Source organism: Pleurodeles waltl, chromosome 11 (genome assembly GCF_031143425.1).
Source record: "Pleurodeles waltl isolate 20211129_DDA chromosome 11, aPleWal1.hap1.20221129, whole genome shotgun sequence".
NCBI classification, from domain to species: Eukaryota; Metazoa; Chordata; class Amphibia; order Caudata; family Salamandridae; genus Pleurodeles; species Pleurodeles waltl.
Window position 1 is genome coordinate 719,577,471 of NC_090450.1, and position 14,752 is coordinate 719,592,222.

The 14,752-nt window shown below is 45.3% G+C and overlaps 1 protein-coding gene across 1 annotated transcript in view; it reads left to right on the top strand.

Moving 5' to 3' along the window:
* Positions 1-14,752, top strand: part of SEMA4C (semaphorin 4C) — a 60,576-nt gene that overhangs the window by 4,119 nt on the left and 41,705 nt on the right. Inside the window, exon 2 of the mRNA XM_069214396.1 lies at positions 9,511-10,106. Coding sequence (XP_069070497.1) covers positions 9,992-10,106 — 115 coding nt within the window. The 5' untranslated portion in view covers positions 9,511-9,991. The remainder of the gene's footprint in view (positions 1-9,510; positions 10,107-14,752) is intronic.

A 14,752-nucleotide genomic window follows, 5' to 3' on the forward strand; every position in this document is an offset into this window, starting at 1 on the left:
CGTTCGCCAAACAACTCCATATGTGAGTAAGACATATATCCCAAAACTGTTTTTGGATTTATATAGCATGTAGTCTCCTTTTAGTCAGGCCTTTGGTACTTCTTCACAGCCCATCTTAATTTTAAAGTCCCTCCAAAAAGCTGGCAGAAATTAGAAACTTTTGTAGCCGTTGTGCACCACCCATACGATGTCCTTGACAAAGGTGACAGATAGGGTCTATATAGGCACCAATGATGATGTTACAACCTTTCATCTAGGTGCCTTTAAGACCAAAATTCAGAGATGACGGTGCTTCGCTTGCTTTTCCACTCCTTCTTTCACAAGGAATTTTGTAAGTATTTTAAAGGTGTGTGTGTGTTTTTTTTGTTTTTTGTTTTTTTTCTTTAAATAAATTTCACCTCAAATCCTAGGGATTTCAGCCGTGCCTGAAAGTAGGTAGGAGATGTTAGTCTCATATCCTTATTTACAATGCATGGATGTCAGGAAGTAGAGCATTAAGTAGTTCTTTGTAACCTGTACATTCTTACTAGGGGTGTGCGAAATTTGCATAATTTTGTGAAATTGCAGCGAAACTGCGCTTAACTGTGCAAAACGTAAATCTGTAATTTCACACTATATTATATCGCAAAATGCATTCTTTGATTTTGGCGTGAGGATGCATTCAAACAGCTCCGTGAATAATGGCTTCAGTGTTCTATTTTTCATGTGCGTTTGCTGTATTTTTTTTTTCTTTACTGTTAATGGCACATAATTGCTCAAAGTGGCTTAATTTCAACAATTTGGCATAAAATAAGAACACAAAATTATGTGAACTATAACGGTGTAATTTGAGTTTTACCCAGGTCTAATCCTTATGCGCCATGGGCATCAGTAGAAGGGAGACAAAGCAATTCATGGTGGTGGAGAAGGAACATGAATCTCAAGCTCTGTATTTTTTGCCAGGACTGGCATCTTTTTAATATAAACGTGAACTGCTTTATCTGCCGTGACAATCGCAATAGAAACTCTACTTAAAAATGTAAAGTCAATTACTTATGGGTATAAAGTACAACATTCTTTCTGGACTTTGCTCATTATCCATTACAAAATGTTCTCAAAGTGAACATATGTTGCGTGGCAACCAGTCATTTGTGCCTATGTTGCTTCTACTTTTAACTTTCTCGGTGCACTCTCAGCTCATACAAATGCTTGATTTGGACATATCAGTTCATATCAGGTGCCCCAAAAATACTTAAGGGCATCAAAACTAAAAAGCTAAATAGCTCCAATGCATCCTGGCAGACTTGAGTACCGGTTCAACAGAGTATCTAGTAATATAAACAATGATGTCTGTAGTCGTCTACATAGATTATAAGTGTCACAGATAGCATATTGTTACATCATTGATTTGTACAAATCTCCTATTCATAATAAATACTAGCTACAAATATAAACTTAAACTTGGTGCCAGATATGATACAAAATATAAATGACTCGGGTGTCTTGAGAAAAGAAATGAGCCCATACTTCAGGAACTAATCTTCATGGAAGTTAGAAGTAGGACCAGCAACTAAGGACTAATCAGTATTGCATATCACAATATTACATATTACAAAAATACAGTATTGCATACTTTTCGATTAACAAAAAACAAGAAAATCCATTATCTGAATTAAGTCCTTCTGGTTTCACAGTAGGCAGCCAGATAATGATGTAAGATCCCAATTGCCACAATTTTAACTTATTTTTATCATTTAATTTTTTTTAGCGATACACATAATAAAAAGGAGTCCCTGTACCGCTGGAGGCAAAAACTAAACCTCATTATAATGCTTCCCTCTCCTCTTGGAGATGTTGCAGCTATGATAAACCCCCATAACAACTTCTGTTCTCTCTAAAAAATAAATAAAAAAATACATAAATAAAGAAATAATTAAATGTCAGTCAATTTCTACTTTGGCGCTGCTAGTGCTTTTCTGGAGCAGCTACTTTCTCCTCTGTACCAGTAGTACCTTTGTGATCTATGATGGCACTAGTAGCTTCAACCGCAGGTCTGGCTGTTTTGTTGATTTTGGCACAGTTTACCGTTGCACAGAAGTTGGAGTCTCGAGAGCACAACTCTGCTAGTGGCATCAGGTATGTGTCCAAGATTGTTGGTCAGTGTCAGTGGATCTGGCTTCAGACATCTTGCCTACATTGAGTAAATCATGGCACTTTTGATCACTGAGATTACTAAGAAGAAAGCATCAGGGGATTGGTCAGATATTGAGGGTTTAGTGAGAACTGTGACTGAACCAGAAGCCCTTTCCTGCCCCTTTATTTCTAATACAGATATAGCATTCAAAAGCGGGTCTTCATTTGGACCTTCTATTTGCAAGTGGGTTTCATTACTTTATTGAAGGTGAGTTTCTAACTAGATATTGTCTCCCTCTTGACTCTAGAATGAAAGGCAACCACTTTAGGAGTGCATATTGTCACCCAGTAGAATCAAGATCCAATTCCTTTACTGATATTGTCTGGACAATTGCAAACCTCAGAGCCTCTGAACATGTTCCTTTTCTGAAATGGCTTCCTTTAGGAGTTACTTAACACAATCCACAAAATTAACCCTAATCAGTTGTTCCACAGCATTTGCCTTGAGAAAGCTCAGCATTTTCTACTACGGAGAAAAACGAGCCACCAAAATCTTAAAAACTGGTAAATTGTAAATATACCTTTTAAACTTCAATGGACTGAATATTTACAACATTCCCTAAATAACTGGAGCAACACATCCCTCTTTGGCCTTACCCACCGCTCTGCATCTTTCTTGTTGTTCTGGCTGGACTTTTCTGTGAGGTCATTTCAGAAGATCCTCTTGACTCAGTGGATCCAGTTTAGCAACAGTTTGCTCTTCCAAGATGATGCATCCTCTACTCTACGTTTTTTTTTTTTTTAAACCTTGAAAAACCTGTTTCTTGTTGGTGTTACTTTAGCTAGGAGAGCCCTGGAGTTGTGTGTGCCATTTTCATCTTAAGCGCTCAGACTTCTTCTGTAAGTTGTGCCTGTGCTCCATCTTACTGAAAATAAACAGCCCTGCCCTCATTCAGTCTACCATCACATCAGTTTCAAAGGGGTGGATTGTTTTCATTGACTGTAACCTAAGAAAGTTCTACGTTTCTAGGTGAAAAGAAGTCCGGATTGAGGATCATTTCTTTGTGGCATATGATTCTTCAAACACATGGAAAAGCTGTACTAAGAAAGTTCAGGTACAAATTGTGTGTTAAAAACCTCTAGAAGTGATTGGTGCTCCCATTGTTGAGATTTCTCCAGCTTTCAATCTGTTACAGATTCATATTGTATAGTTAGTCCCGGTTGTTGGGTTTGGAGTCCCATAGTGATTTTTAGTAGTAGTAATTGTGGTAAATATCATCACTGATCCAGTAGGGCCATAAAACAGTGTCTATCTAGTAGCACACTTACCTCATTGAAAATAATCCAAACTTGAGCAAATAGGGTGAATGTCTTCTGAAGTCCTCTCTCTATAAGAGGCTACCATAGGTCAGATTTCTACTGAATGTTATTTGACAAACTAGTTCCATGTGATGCTTTACATCTAGGCAAGTCTTAGTTGCCTTTTACATTTTCCAACTTTATTTCCCCCCCCCAACTCATTTATAACCTCCTTTAGATGAGAAGCATTGTTTCGGATGTTTAATAGGGGAAACAAATAACTGCTTACCATGAATGAATCATCTAAGAAGACACACTTTAGGTCATGTGTCACCTGCTCCAATTTGTTGACCTAGTTGTTGAAATATCAACAGGCTTTATACCTTCCAATGGTTTTAATTGTACCTCTGAATCTTACGTTTGTCAGCTCTTTGCTTCTCACATGTAAATATTTTCTGTTCACTTCTCCACATAATTTATTTACCAACCACTTTTGACTGGCATCTGCGCCACCTGCATTATCATTTGCTACAAAATGATTTCTGAGCTGCCTCCACACTAAATAGGTATGTTATGATCCTGGACAGGTTTCAGCATCTTAATAATTGTTCTTAAGCATACGTGATATAGTTCCCAAAGTAGTCAACCAATACTGAAACATTCCAAAATAGTCTAAAATATTTTCAGGTGGCTGATGGTCTGTTCTAACCTGTATCTTGGTTATTGCTACCTAATTCACAGAATATTCCTGGGTGGATGGAATTTAATAAAATATCTACTTGTCCATGGGACAGGTTGCTTCCTAAATCTACTTATCCTGTTAAAAAAATCTCCTTGTCCCTTTAGTGCCATGTAGTGCGACAACAAATTATGGCAGCACTCTTATTATGTGAGAGCTTTGATAATGGCCTCTCTGGTCAAGCTTAGGCAAATTCTGTAGCAGAGCTTGAATACTTGCAATTTCACTCCCTACTATAGCAATTTCCTTATTTTGCTATCTTTCAGCAGATCTACATACACGAGCTGGAGAAAGCAGTAAGCAATAGTTCCTGGGCAGGAATTCATTTGAGTCTACAAACCTACTAACTTGCATGTTTTATGGATGTTCACTAGCTCTTCTTTAATCTTTTCTATAAACTGATAAAGGTTGGAAATTTACTCCTGACAATGGCAGAAGTAGAAGTTCTTCCAGGATGAGGAAAAAAGTGGTTGTAGTAGATATGAATGTAGGAAAGTAGCCTCTTTCTAGCTTGGTTACACCCACTTTTTGCCTGTTTGTCAGTGTCCAGCTACATAATGGCAACTCCAGAACTAGGAATGTTTGGTAACAAACACATTGGAATCATACCCCAATACTTTTGCAAGTATTGGTTGTATGATTCCATGCACCCTGGGGGCTCCAAAGAGAACCCCCAGCATTGCTCCTACAGCCTTCTATGGTTTTCCATGCAGCCCCAGCTGCTGCCACCTCACAGACAGTATTCTGCCCTCCTTTTGCTTGAGCAGCTCAAGCTCAGGAAGGCTGAACAAAGGATTTCCTTTGGGAGAGGGGTGTTACACCCTCTCCCTTTGGAAATAGGTGTTACATGGCTTGGGAGGGGTAGCCTCCCCAAGCAGCTGGTATGCTTTGAAGGGCACATTTTGTACCCTCCATGCATAAACCAGTCCATACTGGTTCAGGGACCACCAGTCCCTACTCTGGCACGAAACTGGACAATGGAAGGTGAGTGACCACTTCCCTGTCCATCACCACCCCAGGAGTGGTGCCCAGAGCTCCTCCAGAGGGTCCCTGGGTTTTGCCATCTTGACTCCAAGGTTGGCAGTGAACTCTAGGAGCATCCGCGTGGCCTGGCCAGGCAGGTGACGTCAGAGCCCCCTCCTGATAGGTGGTCACCCAGCTAGGTGACCAATCCCCCTTTCAGGGCTATTTAGGGTCTCTCTCGTGGGTGGTTCCTTTGATTCTAGCAGGATTCCTCTGCATTTTACTTACTTTGACTTCTGACCAAAGAAACTGCATCTGGACTCTCCAGGACCTGACAATCTGCAACAAAGACGAAGACTTTGCCTGCAACATTGTTTCTCCAGCTCCTTCTAACTTCTGCAACATTTCACTGGCCTGCATCCTCTGAGGACAGCCCGTCTTCAGTCTACACAGAAAAGAAGAAATGTCCCTTGGAGTGAAGGAGTCACTCCCCTGCATCTGCAGGTACCAACAGGTACAACGACCGCCTGCATGGGTCCCCTCTCCTGCTGAATTGCCTGCATTCTGCAACACGGGTGGTGGTCGGAAGGGGTCCAGACGGTCCTCTCTACCAGCTGTCCAATTTGGGTGGAGGTAATCCCTTGCCTTCCCATGCAGGACAGTACCCCCCCATGCACTGCCTCCTTTGCAGCTGCCAAGGCTTGTTAGCACTTCTTCCAAGGGGTCTTCAGTCTTCGTGTAGCTCCAGCCACCAGCACTCCTTCGTGTGACGCACAGCTCCCTGAGTGACTCTCCTTCGGCGTGGGACGTCTTCGTAGTGCTGCTTGGGCTCCATTTGCACCTTCTGTGTCCCTGCCCTGTGGGACTCCTGTGTGTGCTGCCTGTGCTTCTTTGGGCTCTCTCCGATGCTGAGGGCCCCCTCAAACTCACCCTCCTGGGCCTTGCTGGTTCCTGGCAGCACCACTTTCCGCCAACCACGAGTTTTGCCTGTGCCAGGGCTTGTTGTGGAATCTGGACATGCAACCCGACTGCAATCTTCCTTTTAGCGTGGGACATCACCTGCATCCTCCAGGAACTCGACTCTGACTCTAGCGCTGCAGTGCTGACTCTTCTTCCTCACTGTCGATCAACTCCTGCTATCCTCAGCTTGGTGGGTAGAGCCTCCTGAGCCAACTGGACTCTCTTGTGTCTTCTGGACTTTGTCCCCTCTTTCCACAGGTCCTCCTCTTCAGAAATCCACTGTTGGTTTCTTGCAGTCATCTCTGGGTTTTGCAGTTATCTTCTTTTCTTCTAAGTGGGTGTGCTAGGGAAATTCTAGTAATTTACCCCTGCTTTCCTGGTTGCTGAGGGGGTGTTGTGGTACTTACCTCTGTGCTTTCCTGGTACCCCCGCGACCCTCCGCACACTCTGCTTACCTGGTTAGGGGGTGACCCGCTCTCATTCCATTTTTTTTTTTTTTTATTTTTTTTTTAGTATATGGTTTGTGGTCCTCCTAGGTCCACTAATTTCTAGTGTGTTAAACACCAACTGCACTGTTTTCTAACTATTCTTATGACTGTTTCTGACAACCAGTGTATATATCTTGTGTGTTACTTACCTCCTATGGGAGTATTGCCTCTGTAGTATTTTGGTGTTGTGTTACCATAATAAAGTACCTTTATTTTTGTAACACTGTAGTGTATTCTTTCATGTGTGTAGGTGCTGTGTGACTACGGTGGTATTGCATGACCTTTGCATGTCTCTTAGATAAGCCTTGGCTGCTCATCAACAGCTACTGCTAGATAGCCTGGATTCTACACACTGCCTACAATACACTAATAGGGGATACCTGGACCTTGTGTAAGGTGTAAGTACCTTGGATACCCACCACACGCCAGGCCAGCTTCCTACAGTGAACTTGTAAACGCTCAGTAGCTTTTCGCATGAGCAAATGTACACATGCATATTTGCTCGTGCTAAAATATAGTTCACAAATATTTTCTCGGATTACGATTTCCTGGTCTACTTCTGTAAGTTCTTGTGAATTCCTAAAAGCCACTAATTCAAAGACTAACAGCATGAGTGCACTTTTGTGACATTTTAAAGAATTGGGTCCCTAATTAGGTGTAGTGTTAACCAAGACATTTTGTTTGTATTAAAATTCTATTGCTCTCTCTCTCTCTATCTCTATTGGCTGGGTTTACTGTGAGTGATCGCATTCTGCTGTTCCGCAAGGAGAATATTGGCACACAAAGTTGTTTGTGCAGTGCAAGGAACTACTGTGGCAATCAGTGGCGTAACGACACTGGAGGGGGCCTCTCTGCAAAGAACATGGAGGGGCTCACCTCTCCAGACTCACTTAGGACAGGTGCTGTGGGGGGGCCCCTTGAGGGTTCCCCGCACTCCAGGGGCTGTGGTGCCTTTGTTGCAGAATGTGTGCTTTTTAAGACCCAAAAACTTTTTTTTGCCTTTTGCTAGTATTCGTTACAATGGTGAGGGCTTGGCAGCTCCCATAACAATAAAATGTTACAAAAGTCATGTCAAAACAAGACATGCATTGACAAAACCAAAAGACTCACAACAAATGTTGGATCGGTTGGTTTTGCCAGTGCTTGTTTATTTTCATGCTTCCCATAATATTGTTGAAAATGGTTACACTGATTTTCCATTAGTAATATTTTTGGGAAATACTAGCATGCATCAACACATTTTACTAAATTACGCTTCAAAGAAATGGCACTTAATTTTATAGTAGCAAAACATTTTTTTCCTACTTGCATTTTTTTGAAACATTTTATTTTGAAAGCAAACAATCATCACTATTGCTTACAAGCTTCTGCAAACATTTGCATCTCATCAGAGAGCATTCTAGGAGCATTATACTTAGCCTCATTGTTAAACTTTTTTTTTTTTGTACTGGAACCACTGTCAATTATACAGTGTAACCTCAAAAAAGTTTATTTACAGCGCTTAACCTAATAATAAAGGCTTTTCAACAATGAACAATAAATACAAGTTTGAACACCATTAACATATGAGCACACCCATTACCTCAGCTACAGGCAGTCCCTTCTCTGTAAACTGGCAGCCAAAGGGTTTGCGCTGCAGGGTGGTTGGGCCTACTTGTCCCAAGGACAAAGTAAACATGAAAACTTGTTGCCCTTGACCCCAAACAATATTTCCCGGGTGTCAGGCAATAGCAATTCCACATCCCTGATATTACTACTTTCACACAGATGCTACTGGGAGCCAGAGTTTAGCACAGAGTGAATGAGTTATGACAGAAAGCATTGATTGACGAGGCTCTGTTTAATAAATTCTGCATGTATGTATGGAGTTGATCTCTTACCTGCTATTCGACAGGAATAAATGCTGTGGGTCAAACCCGAGGAGACCTGTCATTTTCTAATCTGAACCCTGGCAGATGAGTGTTTAGGTCAGCCAGTGGTGCACCGGTGCCTCCTGATCCCCTCCACACCAAGGATCTTTCAACTTGAAGACTTTACAGTGTCACCCTGCCGTGGTCTATCTATCCTTCTGATCTAGGGGCACGAGTCAAGCTAATGTAGAGGTTGTGGATAACTGATGGGAGGGGCGGGGAGCTGGAGGCCGGTGACCTACCAGTACAGGGGAGAAAAGATCCCGGATGCAGTGGCAGAGCTGCATGACTGCAGAGCCAAGTGGGAAGGGTAACTGCGATCCCAAGAAGAGGTACCTGGGAAGCGTACCTGGAAGGGCCGTTAGCTTTGGCTACGAAAGGAAAGAGAAGGGTGTTAGAGGTTAGAAAAGCCGATTTACTTTACTACTGGGCTGTGGTGAAGGCCTTGAACCTGCTGTTAAATGCGCATTTTTGATATCGGATGAGGGGGCGTTAAGATGCCCCGGTAAAAGGCGAGTGTGAATATTTTCCCGCATTCCCTGTCCTTTTAGAGTTTCCTTCGATCAGTGCTCCTGCTATTGAGAGCTTCCCCAAGTAGTGTCGTGTTATCGCGAGTTCTCGCTGTGAGCTTACCCGTTAGTAATACTCTCGTTGTGCCCCCCCCCCCCCCCCCCCCCCGGTACTACCATGGTAAAATGCGGGTTTTCTGGCACTGCCATATCAGTGTGATCTTTCCACAGCGAAATCTCAACATTGGGGAGGGAATGTAGTCATGACGGGTAGAAGTAGAAACGTTGGCACGGGGATAACGGGGGCTAAAACCCGGATTGTGGCTGAGTTGGTTTGGGAGGGGGCTAGGTAGTAAACTGGTTAGAGGGTGCTGTTGCGCAAGACAGGAAAAGTCAATTTGACATCTCCCCCCCGCCCCCACCGACTGCTGGTACTTCGATGCCGGAGGCTCGCAGATCCCCTTTCAAGAAGCTCTTTCGTCTCAAGTGGCGTAATATTAAACCTTATTTTTCTCTCTCTCTCCACACAGGTGTGCCCGGCCCTCTCCTCGTGTGTTCAGGTGCGCTGGTCAGGGATGAGGCGCTGCGACTGGACTGGAGTCTCGGAGCGTGACTCCTGACGGTCGCTCAAGTTTGGCCCATGCGGATTTCCGTTCCTTGAACCTTGGTGATTACAGAAGCTTGGCCCCCGAAGTTTGTTCAGTTTGGCCCTTAGCGATTGACCCCGTTCGGAGCGGAACACTTATGAAGCTTGACCTCTTGCTAGCTGCCTTCGTTTGGCTCCTAAACAACTGGGGTTTAACCTTTCAGATATCTTGAGGGGTTGACCGTTGGAACTCTATGTTTGCCCCCCTGGGATTGCTGTAGCGCGAGCCTTACTCGTTACATTTCTTTGGAGCGCACCGTTGTTTGGCCCCTGGAGATTGGTGTTCATTGGGCCGGTCAATCTCCAGCCTTTGCCCTTGGTCATCACCGGACGTTGGACCCTCCCGAGGAAGTGGGCTCTCGAAGATGACCCTGGCTTTGCTTGACCTCTGTGTTCTGGTGCCAGTGCTTCTGGGGCTGGTGAGGTGGACGGAAGCCACGTGGTGGGACTCGCTGGCGAGGAAGACTGTGCGTTACCATGGTGAGTTAGAGCGCACTAATAGGGTGTCACCTTTCATTTCCAAGTTCATTGTTCCGCAAATGGCGTGTTTGTTGGCATGCCAGGGTGGTGGTGGGGTACCAGGGCACTAGGAGTGGCCACAATAGTAAAGTACGGCGAATTTGACAATGTGTCTGAGATGAGTGTTAAGGGGGGGGGCTTTTTTGCAGCAGGCACATCTGGGTGTGGCTGGCACAGTTAATGGTCTCCTTTGGAACTGCAGCTGCGTGGGTTGGCCTTGCTGGCCTTAGGAGTGACGGTCACGCTACAAATACCTCAACATCCCGCTCTCTCTGCTCCTGGCACACTTCTCTTGCCTGCGCCTTTGGTAGACAGCAGCTGTGCCACTAGAGGTGATGTAAGCTGTTTGTGCCAGCCAAGCACCGTCCCTCGATGCCCAGCCAAATGATCTCACACACTGACTTCATCCACCTCTCTGTGAACCTCCTTCCTTTCCCTCCATGTCCCTGGGATCTTTGCGCCAGTCATATCCTAGACTTCAAATTGCTAGAAGTCCCCAGAGATCCCGCCAGCCTGTACCTGGGTGGTGCGGCTTAATTTGGCATCTGACGTGGAGTGATACCCCCTGGGGATCTCTGCTGCTTGTGAAGCAGTCTCCTTAATGTCTTCAATTCTCTCATCGTGACTCCAAGTTACTGCTGATTTAACGCCCTCCCCCACCCCAACCCCACACACGCAGCTCAAACATACGCACCTACCCTCCAGTACACAGCTTGGCAAGGCTAGCCAGGCACAATCTTCTCTGAGGCACAAAATGAAAAGGCTGAGATGAGCTGTGCTACTGGCAGTAAGCCAAAGCTTTGCTGTGTGATGGAATTAATTAGGTTAGTGTGTGCCTGGAGTCAGTCCCATGCCCCCTGGCAACTCTGCCCACTACAGAGAGCTAGAATTGGCAGGAATATCTGAGAACGTGAATGGGACTGGTCCAGGATTGTCTGTAACATAAGTAGTGGGGAGAATTTGTCTTGTGTCACATAGTGTAAGGTTCCACTGCAACAGCAGGGAGAGCTCTGCTTGGTTTCACCTAGAGTGAGGCTGTGGGAATGTAGTACAGAAAACTTCAGATTAGTGTCCGAGTGTGATTGACCCACTCTCCTGTACTACTGGGAGAGCTCTGCTTAACGTCAGGGAGTGCACTTCATTTAGGTTTAAAAGCTGGAAGAGTTCAGGCTTGTTTTATGAGCCAGACGCTCCCTGGGTTTTAATACTAGGAGAGCTAAGCCTGTTGTGTGTATTAGGCCTATTAGGATTAGTGGGACCGTGTTATTAACCTTGTCTGTTGTGGCACGGATGAGGAGGTAGTACTGGGAGAGTTGAGCCTGGTGTGAGTGAGTGTGGATGCCCTCGGAATGGCTGTTTCTGGGATATCTCAGGTTGGTGTGAGTGTAAGGCACATAGGGCTATACTACTGGGGGAGTACTGCCTGCTGTGAGACAGCTATTATGATGACCATGAAGTTGTAGTACTGGGAGAACTCAGCCTGGTGTCCCTGAGTGTGGATGCTCTTGGAGTCTGGGATATCTCCGGCTGGTGTGAGGGGTATGTTGTTGTAGTACTGGGGGACTACCGCCTGCAATGAGACAGCTAATGTGGGGGCCATGAAGATATAGAACTAGGAAACGTGGGCCTGGTGCCAGTGAGTGTGGGTGCTCTTGCAGTGGCAGAATCTGGGAGAGCTCAGCTTGGTGTGAGTGAGGCGGCATGGGGCTATAGTACTGTGGGAGTACCACTTGCAGTGAGACAGATAACGTAGGGATCATGACGTTGTAGTACTGGGAGAGCACCTGTTTCTGTAGGTGAATGTGGAGCCCACGTTGCTAGAGTACTGGGCGGCCTCAGCGTGTTAGTGAGTGTGGTCCCCATGGGGCTTTGGTAATCTTGTGTGTGTGGTCGATGACCGTGTATGCTGGGGCTGAGTCCTGGGAGACTCCTGGTTTGTTTCAGTGAGTGTGGGGCTCGTGAGGTTTTATTCTGTGAGTGAAGCCATTGAGGATGTGACTCCGTGGGAGCTATAGTTGGGGGCAGTACATGTGGGGCCAATGAGTCTATACTCCTTGAGGAGATCAGCTTTAGATCAGGGGGTGTGGGGCACACGGGATTGTACAGGGAAGCGGTCATATTTGGATGTTTGGTGTAGTTCCCCACTGTGCTGTTTACTGGTCACAACCTGTGCTGTACAGTCCATGGATCATCCCATAACAAGAGTTTGCTGCATTTGTACAACTACGGATTTCTTTCTATGCTTCATACTAAACGGATCATGTCTTCGAACAGAGTGGCTTGCTCTAGTGCATCATGGGCGCACTGCGCTTTTCTCTCGCTTGACTGCGTTGTCAGTTTCACCCTTGTTTCTATGCAGCCTGGGTTTGGGTTAATTATTAATATGTGTTGTCATCCAGCTGGTGTCTGTTTGACAACCCTATGTCAAATCCGCTACCCAGGCCCAACACCTCATCCACTTTCCCGGTGGCAGGTTTGAAGCTGAAGTTCCTGAATTCAAATGGCGGTCTCACAGCAGGCCTCTTTGCGCAATTAGCCATGCAGGGAAATCTCACCACAGCACCCTTCCTGCCAAGTAGGTGAGGATGACAAGCGGTGTCAATCGGAGTTGCTAAATCCCTTCCTCAGAAGCCCTAGGCATTAAAGTTTCTTGTGGTGGCGTTTAGTCGAGGTGTGAGCTGCTTGCAGAATATCTTCCCGCCCTCACTCCCCTCACCATTTCCCAAATCCTTTGCTGCAGAGCAAGCCTGGGTATTTAACAGTTTAAATTTACCTTCTTGAAATTGTCACTGAATTTTCTCAAATCTTAACAAACTCTTAGTTTCTGATCAGAATAGGTTGCCTCGAACCCACGATCCATAGCGTAATTGCGCAGTCACCAGTTTCAATGGTACGTGTTCTTATTTTGCTGTTCGTCCAACTTTCCTCTCTCCTGACTCCACCGATCTCGTCTCTCAATTAATCCCTGTTTTCCACTTGGCAATCATACTTGTTATAAGCTAGCGACAGGGGGTCCACCCTCAGCCATTCGGCTGAGTGTTACTTCGCACAGAATAGTAGGTTGTCCTGTAAGCAGTGAGAAAATAGTATGCGCTGTCCTCAGCTAAGACCGTCTCAACTGCTGCACCAGTGGCATCAATTCTTGTAGAAACTCTTTCCCATTTTAGGCCACCGTGTCACTTTGCAGCCCCTCTAGGCAACACTTTCTCCAAAATCCCCATTCCCGTTAGGAATCGGAATCTTACCAATATAGCGTGCACCTGGCCATTTGAATATTCCTACAAAAGCAGGATCATCAAAGGACCCACAGACTGTCTCTAATATACCTCCAGGGGCCTGATGGACTTTGTGCCAGATTCACTGGTGGTACACCTGCCTTGACTCTCCTATCTTCCTCCACATTATTTTATTTAGGAAAGACGGGGCACAGATGGGAGCTGCAATAAGTTTATTACGGCAGCCAATTGAAAACCACACTCCTGTCAGCTCTTTACTAATCTTCGTAACCAGCTTTCCACCCACCCGTCCCAAGATCCAAGACTTGTGTAACTTCTCACTGAAGTGCTTTAGCATTTCGTCTGGCCATCCAGACGGGCCCCAGGCTCAGCCTCCACCCGCTGGGATATCACACCTTTGTTTGGGTTGCGAGTTCTGACAGGTGAAAATGCATGCAACTCTAGCTAGTGGTCAAGGCGCTCCTTGGTAACACGAGGTGGACAACTCGTGCTGGCCTTTCTGTTCAGGCTCGTCCAACAGCCACTTTGTTATCCCACTTCGATGAACACCTAGTCTCATCTGGATAACTTGATTATCTGCCACGGTTGGCTTTTTCTCACAAAGCCTCTCAAATATTTCCTTTAGTTACATATTTTACCATTTCACGATATTTGAAGATGACTGCCTCTTGCCATCGTCTTTGTTTTCCTTTGTCTGAAATGTCCTTAACTTGTCCATTCTGGCTCAGCAAGTTACACTTCCAAGAGGAGTAAGGATGCAGTCTTCCAGTATCCCCTCCTGCCACAGTGTTAGCCATGCATTTCAGGCTTTCTCTCTCTCACCACTCAGTAACAAAGATCTGTTACGTTTGTGCTGTGCAGATTGTTGTTCACTTCCGGGTAGTCAGTAGGTGAATGGTTTGCTCATTGCCGCAGATGGCACTTGTGTCCGGCAAGCCACAACTTGACTCGCATTTTTGCCTCCGTGCATACTGATGTAAGCATGGGCCACCCATCTTTTATGAAAATTAATGTTTGTGTTAATGAAGGAGTTTGGGAATTTAGTTGATTGTATCCCATGTATTTTGTCAGCTGTCGCGGTGCTTCACGCTGACATCCCCTCTTCTGTCTGCATTTCCCTACCCCTCCCAGTTCACTCCTCACAGAGACATCTTGGCAAGGCGCAGGTGAGGGTTGGGAAATGCGGTGTCCGTTGTGCTAGAATGAGGGTTCGCTGAGAGAGAGCTGTTGTTTACCAGTGTGTCTATTTATACTCCGTGCTCCCATGCTGATATATCCATCACTGCAGGCGGGTCGACTTTAAAACACAAGGCGCACAGCAGTGTGGTTGGCCGTAAAAAGAAGCGTACATGCTTCTCGTTGGACCTCTAC